The sequence below is a fragment of the Hesperophylax consimilis genome, chromosome 17 (assembly GCF_061612785.1).
Source record: "Hesperophylax consimilis isolate HC1 chromosome 17, BYU_Hcon_1.0, whole genome shotgun sequence".
Lineage (NCBI taxonomy): Eukaryota > Metazoa > Arthropoda > Insecta > Trichoptera > Limnephilidae > Hesperophylax > Hesperophylax consimilis.
Window position 1 is genome coordinate 5775320 of NC_142852.1, and position 10248 is coordinate 5785567.

The following is a 10248-nucleotide window of genomic DNA, read 5'->3' on the forward strand; positions in this document are numbered from 1 at the left end:
AAATGAAAATAGGTAAATTGTAACAAATATATTGACATACCTGTTAGAGGTTAATTTATTTAATAAAAAAATTGTCTAAAACTATAAGTGTTCGGGCATAACGCAAAGAAATTATAATTATGTTATTACCTACATCCTATTGTTCCCACCTTGCCATCGGGATATAGGGATTTGATCTGACCGGCGCTCGCTAGTACAATTTCTACCACCTACGGATACGCGTCTCGGGTCATACATTTCAATGGACATTTCTTTCGTGGTCGATATCTAGTGACGGAAATAGATTAATACTGTGTGAGTTTGGTGCTACTGCGGAGGCTGTAAGGAGATACCAGTACAAGGTAGGACTTTCTCTTAATTCTGGTGGCATCCTCTAATTCCTATTCCCGTTCCCGTATATCGATCAATTGCACCCGACAAGACGCTAAAGTTTTTTAAGAGCTATCGAAACAATAAGAGTTGTTAAAGAGTCAGTATAGCGTAGTCCTTAAAACTGAATTAAAGCCAAAATCCAATTTATAAAAAAATAAGAAAATATTGTTGGTAAAAGAAGAATCTGTATTAATTATCTGTAATACTATTTTTTTATTATAATTCAATATATTAACGACTTGTGTGTGCTATTTTTGGTTGGTCTTGATGAAATAATCATACAACAATAGAACGTCAAAAGTGAGTGTCTTCCAAATTCACGTGAAAGTGTTTAAAAAGTGTGAGTTTTCTTATTGAATTTGCAGTGTTTGGTTTTTATATATGTGTGTTACAACTATACTTAGTAAAAAAAAAGAATTTTACGTAGTTACAAATTTTCTAAACATTTATTAAAAAAAGTGTATAAGGTTGAGGGATAGTTTTAATCTAAGCTTAATACTAGTCTTAAATTGTAATTGTTAAAATTAATTGTCCTTTTTCATAACTCTAATTTATTGTTCATTCAAAGTATTTGAAAAGTTGTTACTCCTTACGAAGTTAACATACAAAAATTGTTTAGGCACTTCTCTTTTCGATTATTCTGGAACCGCAGATCTTCACGTTTTCACTTATTACTGATAACATAATTGGCAACTTGGGCTGGTTCTGAAGGGCGGAATCAGTGTATTATTGAGAGTAGGGCGGTCGCTCACGGCGGAGTCGGCAGGCAGCGACTCTTGAGAGGGCAGCCTCCTGGGCGGAAGTTCGCGGGGTTACGTTAAGAGCCTCGGCGACCGCTCCAAGGGGGGGGCAGGAGGTTCCCCGGCGGAGGAGAGATGGTAACTGGTAACTATCTCGGTCTTCGGCTGCGCGATCCGGCGACATTCGCACCCCTGTCGTGGGGAGCTAAAACTATCGTGGTTCCGTGGTGCTAAAACTATCAAAGTAACAAAGTGTTGTAAAACCACTTTGTTACTTTGTTCGGGTCCATGGCGCTGGCGTCTCCACTATTACAGCTGATGTAACTGGCTGGCTCATTCTGATCTCCCGATCCACGTAATGTTCAAAATTTACATTTAATTGATATCTGGTTGCAAATAAATTCTTTATCTAAGTTTACAATTATACTCTTATATCTAGATTAATAGTTATGGTTAAATATTTACAAAATACATAATTACAATAAACCTTCAATTATTCGCAATATAGCCCAGCATTGGCAGAAGGTTTTTATTGCCCTAGAGTCGCCGGCTTAAAATTTTCCCATTTCAGATTACTAACTTTATGAGTGTCTAGAGCTAAATCTGCGGACTAATAGATATATTCCTTGGTTGGCTTTGTAATTTTTATGGCGGTTGCCATTTTTAAGTCTAATAATAAGAAGACCTACCTACCAAAATGTTGCCATACCTATGTACCATGCATTGCCTATGTACCCCCCCCCTCATCAACCTCTTCCCCCTCCCACCCCCAATCATTACACCACATCATAACAGCTAGTACTCCCGATGAAGTCAGAGAAATTAAATCGATTAATCACTCGATTCTTTTGATGTTTCGATCACGTAAATGTTTTGATCATGTTAATGTTTCGGTCCATCCCATCATTACGAACGATGAACTACTAAATTTACCGATATCCATAAAAAATCATTTTTAAAATTTAGTGCATCAAATGAGTGCAGATGCATTTATAACAACATAATGCATTTAGTGCATTGAAATCGTTTCATTTCATGGTTAGTAATTTTGATATTTTATTTTATTTATTTTTCAAAGTGGGAACCAGACGACCCAAATTTTTTTCTCTGAAATTCACTGAACCCCTCCTGACGTATAGGAAAATATTATGACACCTCACCTCATTATAGGTTGGACACTTCAGCACCTCATTTCGGAAATTGATAACCTTATTCAAACTCATTCTGATATTGTGTCTTACCCAACACTAGAAGTATAGAACACTCGGATTATCTTTTTTTAAAACATGTTTATAGTATTTAGGGAGATACGTCTATGGACGATTGAGCGAATTGATTGTTATTTTTTCTTAAATTGCCTTCAATTGAAGATCTGCAGTCCCTGCAATAAATAAAACGAAATTTGAATTAAATTACTATGAACTTGGAAGGCCAGATTCATGGAAATATAATCATTGTCTATAGCTTCATTATTGTCTATGCATAACCTGCAAATTTTGTTGAAGCATGTTTTCTAAATCGACAGTGGTTACTTCCTGTAACTAAACTCTGTTTAACTTAATTCCAAATTGTGATAGTTATTAGTAAGAAGGATTGTTTATATTCCAAACGATTCTCTCAACCTTTGTCATTACTTAAAAGTCACAATTTATATCATTTTTTTTCTAAATAAGTGTCTTGGCTACGACTTCATTGTTTTGACAGAATATTCCAATCGTAACCAAATTTTAAAAACTCATTCAAGTTAGTTTGCCGTTAATACTATGTTCTGTTTCAGGTATGTTTGTTTGAGGTCAAACCAATTACCAAACCCTACTACAGCCTCTCCATGGATCTACTAAATCCAGATACTATATCTATCAAGACGGAACCAGGTCCCCAAGAAGAAGGCGGAGGTGAAATGTCGTATACGGATATAGATTTCGACCTCCCAGATGTAAAGATGGAATGTTTGCAACATGCGGATAGTACTCGGTCAGCCAGTTAGTTTCATTGAATATATTAAAAATGTAGGATGATTAATTTGAATGTTCGGAATCCAAGACCGTTTTGAAATATCGTGAGAACAGGACAGACTATGCTGGTTCACCCCTCTCTTATCGTACATGAGTTTATTTGGTATTTACCTTAAAATTCATCCCTGCTGGAAACTTTTAGATTAAAGTACTCTCTTAACTTTATTACATTGCTCCAAATAAGTTGTCGTTTCTTCAAGTTTACACCTCGTTTTATTTGGGACATGATGTTACTTTCAAGTGTTATTGTTTTTATCAAGTGCAGTTCGGGAACTTCCTTATTTCATACGATAATTAGTATGAAATAAGGAAGTAGAATACTTTAAACCCACGTGTATTTGTTCCTTACATTTATTGATGCTAGATTCCATCGACATAAAACAACCTATTGATAGCGCTCAAGAGTCAAACATCGGTCGCTGGAGACATCTGGGGTCATTCTTATTCATTTATCTGAAAGCCTAAAAAGGTTTTACATAAATTGATACAAGGAGCAGTGTACATTTGAGAATATATGTAAAACATAGAAAATACTAACAGTGTATAGGTGTAATCCATTATATAGCACATACATCATATATCTATGAATACACAAATGTAAAATTCTGATTACTTATAATCATCATCACTTTTGGCTCTACAACCCCTGGTGGGTCTTGGCCTCCTCACGAGTCTTCCTCCACTCATCTCGGTCCCGCGCCAGCTCTCTCCAGTTTCGAAGCTCCAAGGCAGACAAATCTTTGAGGACGTTGTCGCTCCATCTTAACCTTGGCCTTCCCAGGCTCCTTCTCCCTATCGGTCTTGAGCTCAGCAGGGACTTTGGTTCTTGATGCTCGGTCATTCTCTCCACATGATCTAGCCACCGAAGTCTTCCCAGTTTTATGAATTTTGTGACGTTTAGCTCCTTAAACAGAGTATAGAGCTCATTGTTATAACGTCTGGGCCAAAATCCATTTTCTAGAACCGGTCCGAAGATGCGCCTCAAAATTTTCCTTTCAAAAACGTCCATTGCTCGCTCATTCTTCTTAGTTAGAACCCACGTTTCGGCTGCGTATGTAAGCACTGGTCTAATTAGTGTTTTGTACACTAATACCTTGGTGGTTCTGGAAAGCAGTCTGGATTTTATATGTTTTTGTAGGCGGAAATAGCAGCGGTTTGCATTCACGATGCGCTTCTGGATCTCCTCTGCAGTGTTGTTATTGTTTGTTATCAGGGAGCCCAGGTATGTGAATCTTGGTACCGTTTCAAAATTTTGGCTTCCACATACGAGAGATGGGGTTTGTTGGGTACATCCTACGGCCATGTATTTGGTCTTCTGCTGGTTTACTACAAGACCCATATTTTTGGCAGAACTTTCAAGATTTATGAAGGCGTCTTGTAAATCATCGGGATTTTTCGCAATTATGTCGATATCATCAGCGTAAGCCAATAGTTGCACAGAGTTGTCAAATATCGTTCCTCTTTTCTCAATGCCTGAGTCACGAATAACTTTTTCTAAGGCTATGTTAAATAAGAGGCAGGCCAATCCATCTCCTTGTCTCACCCCGTAGAGCGTTTCAAATGGTTCGGACAGATCACTGCCAACCCTGACTCTACACGTTACTGGGGACAATGTCAGTTTCACCAGATTGATCAGCTTACGCGGTATTCCAAACTCACTCATTGCATTATACAATGCGTTCCTATTAATACTGTCATACGCGGCCTTGAAGTCTACAAAGAGGTGATGAGTCTCGACATTGTATTCTAACGTTTTTTCTAAGATATGTCTCAAGGAGAAAATTTGATCAATGCATGATTTGCCTGGCCTGAAGCCACATTGGTAGTTGCCAATAATTTCCTCAGACATTGGGAGCAATCTTTTGTACAAGATGTTAGACATAATTTTATAGCCGGTATTTAACAACGTTATCCCCCTATAGTTACAGCACTCGAGTTGGTCGCCCTTCTTGTGTAGTGGACAAACAATTCCCAGTATCCACTCTTCGGGCATCTCTTCTTCTGTCCATACTTTTTGAATTAGGTTATGCAGGTATTGAGTAAGCTCTCCACCTGCTGCTTTAAATAATTCAGCCACCAGCTCATCTGACCCGGGGGATTTGTTGTTTTTCAGCTGTGTTATTGCCTGCTTCACTTCCTCCAGCGAAGGGAATTCAGTATTGTCATTGTACGAGTCATCTCCCATGCTCTCCACCGTGTTGTGCTCCACCTCTGCCGAGTTGTTATTGAGAACCGTATCAAAGTGTCTCACCCATCTCCTCAGGATGTCAGGCTTTTCACTCAGTATCACTCCGTTCTCGTCCTTATATTTATTTTTGGCTTAAACTCGGCTCTCATGTTATTTACTTTTTTGTAGAAAAGCCTACTCTCATTCTTAAGCCTGAGTGCTTCAGCCTCTCTAATTTCTTTTTGTAAATATTCACGTTTCTTTTTCCTGTGCAACTTCTTTTCTCTCTTCCTTGTTTCCCTATAGGTGTCCCTAAGTTGTCTTGTGCAGTCTTGTTGTAACGTTTTTTGGTAGAGTTCATTTTTCTTTTTCGTTACTTCTGCGCAGTCTGAGTCAAACTATTGGTTTCTTCTGACATGGGTTTCTTTACCCAGGGTTTCGAGAGCAGCTGTTGTTAAAAGGTTTTTTCAAGCCGTCCATTGTGAGTTGATATCATTTATGTCACACTGCGCTATCCTGTTGAGTGTAGTTCGAAACTCCATTTTTGTCGCGGGGTCTTGTAGTTTGTTGGTATTAAATTTTGTAATTTTAGACCTTGTTGTTTTACCAGCATTTGTTATTTTAAGCCGCAGTCGACTTGCAACGAGAAAATGGTCAGAGTCAACATTAGCTCCCTTATAAGTGCGGACATCTAGTAGATTGGATTTATGTCTAGCACTAATAAGTACATGGTCTATTTGGTTTTTTGTTCTGCCATTTGGGTGTTTCCACGTGGCTTTGTGTATATTTTTGTGTGGAAATAACGTACCACCTATGACCATATCGTGAGATGCTGCAAAGTTTATCAGGTGTTCTCCATTCTCGTTTGAGTGTAGGTGGAGACTGTGTTTTCCTATTGTTGGTGTGAAGTGGGGTTCCCTACCAACTTGCGCGTTCATGTCCCCTATTATGATTTTAATGTCACGCGGTGGGCATTCATCAAAAGCTTTCTCCAGCTTGTCATAGAAATCTTCCTTTATATCGGTGGGTTTGTCCTCTATGGGTGCATGGACATTCAGTATGCTCAGATTGAAAAATCTTCCCTTTACTCTGAGATACGCCATTTGAGGGCTGAGTGCTTTAAAGTCCATGACGAGGTGCTTAGCTCGTTTGCTTACCAAGAAACCTGTCCCCTTTATGTGGTGCTTTTCGTGACAGCTGTAATACATGCAGTAGTCTCCTTTTTCAAAGATCCCATTTCCCTGCCATCTAATTTCCTGTAGAGCCGTGATGTCTGCTTTATATGCATTTAGTTGATCTATTAGTGTCTGAAGGGCGCCAGGTTGATATAGCGTTAGAACATTCCAAGTGCAAATTTTTAGATCGTGTGCCTTTTTTCGTTTGCCGGGTCTGTTATCCTCATTCCGTTCCGATGTTTTCCGAGGCTTGTCTTGAGGTGTCGTAACAATATGTTTTTTATGGGGTGGAGTTGTTAGCCCTACGCCCAACCCCCAACCTGGAGGACCAGGGTTTTCTATTGGGGTTTTCCTTCCCTTAGCTGGCTGGTTCCCGTTTTATGGCGCCGGAATTTCGCCATTCGCCCTCTCTCTATCTGCTGTGATGTTATAACGGTGGTCATCACATTGCCCAGGGTTCGCGGGGTTTTTCTGGTGACCACTCGTGGACGCTAGAGAGTCGGACTTATTGGTAGTGTTGCTGATGGTATGCAACGTGGCGTTACGCAGTATTTTATAGGCACCTTCCTTCCAGCAGAGAGTGTGCCACTGCGACCCCACCAATCATTCGAACCCCGATTACTTATAATATAATATATTAAGATTATATATAATATATCATGTTTATCCTCTTCAGTTGTTGACAGCGGTGTCAAATAGTGTTTACGGTAGTGTTTTTGAAATCTGCAAGCAAAATACAATCGACATAAGTCAAAAAAGTGTCAGTAAAGGTTAAAGTGACTATCGCGCATTTCATGAGCCTATTTTTTACACCCGTAAAAGACATCTGTGTCATTTTTTGTACAAATTAAAAAATAACGTTAAATACTTTAAAGTGATTCCCGGTATTCTACCTAAATATCTACAAACAGTTAATCATCATATATAATAACATTGTGTGATAACAAATACCAAAGTGTTTATGCTACAGACACCAAAAATCGTGCAAAATTCTACGTATTAACAGTGATTCCACCATATAAAAACTTGAAACAGTGGTTCATTTATGTGGGTACGTTAATTTAACAACATATTGTTGATTGCCTGCCAACAGGCGTTAATACCAGTCATCAAGGGTGTTGCGGAAATTGCCAACGAACAGGCGTCAGTACCAGACAGCAAGAGTGTTTTGAGAAATTGCCAACAAACAGGCGCTAAAAGAAATTATACATAACATCAATTGTATCAATCTCCAATACGAATCGACATTCAAAAAATCAAAATACATAAACAAACGCAAGTCCTGAAGATGAATTGCCAAGCCTGTTCTGAGTCTACCCTCTCAGACGAGTCCGTTTTTATATGTACACTTTGCAAAGGAACATATCATTTACTCTGTGGTGGGGTAACAGAAAGTTCATACCGTCGCCTCAGCAAGGAGCGACGCACACAGTTAAAATGTTCTAAATGCTTATGTGCTGTGCCTACTATCAAAGCAAGTGCTAGTGCCCTTGTGGACACTGAACTACTTTCCAAGTTGCTCGAGCAAAATACCCAAATTCTCGCCACCTTGGCTACTATGAGTAAACAGTATGAGGACATCTTACATCGTGTCCACGATCTAGAAGCCACAAACAGCAAACTTGAAAAAAGGAACACTGACCTTGAAACGAAAATCAACGTCCTAGAAAACCAAATGGAACAAATTGACAGGCAAAATAAGTCAAAAAATATAGAAATTAGGGGGATCCCCGAAATTGATGGGGAAAACTTAAATAACTACATTTTTAACATTAAAAAAATAACAAAATCCAATAACGAATCCAATAATATCGATGCAGCTTACCGTATCAACCAAAAGTCCAAAAAAGATCAACGCAGGCCAATCGTAGTGAAATTCAAAACCAGCGTCGACCGTGATGATTTCCTGAGAGACATTAAAAACTACAACAAACAAGCCCCGAACCGTGAAGACAAACTTAACACCGCCCTTATCGGAATGGCAGGACCAAGTGCGCAAATTTACATCTCGGAACACCTGACTTTTCGTGCAAAACATTTATGGTTTCTCGCGAGAAAAGCTACACACGAAAATCGGTTTAAGTTCGCCTGGACGAAGGGAGGTCAAGTATATGTCCGCAAAGACAACGGAACACCTGCTATTATTATTAACGAAACAAACAAAAACATTTTGTCTCCCTCAATCAATAACCAATAAACAAAGCTCGTTTAGATATACTCATATAACTTACTCTCATATGTTTATACTTTTCCACATAAATCTCTATGTAAAACACAGAATCAAGAAGTATATGTTGTGTTTTAACATACTCATGCTCTATATCCTTTATTTGCTTATGTTATATATTCGCAGCAACTATATATATACTCTCTATACTTATGATTTTGTTATATTTACACTTTATATACTTATGTATTGGAAATATTTTTTTCCCACATTGCTTAACCATACTGTATTTTTATCCACCAACTTTATTCTTATCAACTTCACCTTATCTCTTATCACCAAATATTTAGTTGAAATTCATTTAAACATTGCATATAGCTATAGTTTTACTACATATAAATCTTGTATTTATGATATTGACTATAAGTGTCAGAATTTTTATATTATAATCATTATAAATGCCACTGTTATTGCTTATTATATATCTGTAATCACTATAAAGGTCACTGTCATTGCTTATTTTGTTATTGCTTTTAATAACTGGCGAACTCCCTCTCGACTATTACCAACAACAGAAACCAGTGGTACAACTTATTTTAATAATATTCGACATATTGATACGATCATTCTTAAATGCAATATTACTTTAATTACTAACAAAAGTGAAATTAACTTTTTAAATGTTATTGTTTTTAGTTCTGCGAACAATAAGAATTATTGGAAATATTTTTTCTTGCATTACTTAACGGTGCGTTATTTTTATCTAAAAACAATTTTTTTATCTCAAAATCATTATTTAAAAAATGGAAGACATTACAAATTTATTAGATAACATCTCACAGATTCCATGTACCGAAACAAATAGTGCTGTAGAAGTTCGACAAATCTTAAATCAATCAAACTTAAAAATATTTTCCATGAATATCAGATCAATTAATAAAAATTTCAATGAACTCCTTATACTACTCACAGACCTTGATTCAGATTTTGACTTACTTATCCTGACCGAATGCTGGATCAAAGATAACTTTATTCCAAAAACTATAAAAGACTATAATCAATACAACACACAGAATAATAAATCTCAAAATGATGGCGTAATCATTTACATCAAAAATCACATACAACACTCTGTTGAAGAAATCTCAATCACAAATTCAAATTGTCTTAAACTCGAAATAGAAAATAGTGTAACGATATTATCTATATACCGATCACCGAGTGCGTCTAATATAACACCATTCCTAAACTCACTTAACAAATCCTTATCGTGTATGAGTGATCGTGAAAATGTTCTAATTATTGGTGACCTTAATATTAATATCATAAATACGATGCATCCCCAAGCAAATGACTACATGAACTTACTAACTCTACAAGGTTTTATTCCAGCTATTACGGCCCCCACTCGGGTATCAGAATTATGCGTCAGTTGCATTGACCATGTTTTTGCTAAATGTAAATTGAATACCGAATCTCTCGTATACCAATGCACGGTTACAGACCACTACGCCACTATCACCTCCCTTTCACATGCTATTAAAAAATTACCTGCATCGAAAATACCCACGAAGAAAATTTGCTATGACACTCTTTTTAAACTGGTTTCCAA

The 10248-nt window shown here is 37.3% G+C and overlaps 1 protein-coding gene across 1 annotated transcript; it reads right to left on the bottom strand.

Moving 5' to 3' along the window:
- Window positions 1-1098: 1098 nt before the first annotated feature.
- LOC149415843 (uncharacterized) lies at window positions 1099-6502 on the bottom strand. Its single transcript, XM_089641740.1, has 3 exons — window positions 6103-6502; window positions 5054-5338; window positions 1099-1304 (listed from the first exon to the last, which is right to left on the bottom strand). The coding sequence occupies exons 1-3, from the start codon at window positions 6500-6502 to the stop codon at window positions 1099-1101; spliced, it is 891 nt and encodes a 296-aa protein (XP_089497866.1).
- Between the last annotated feature and the right edge of the window lie 3746 nt (window positions 6503-10248).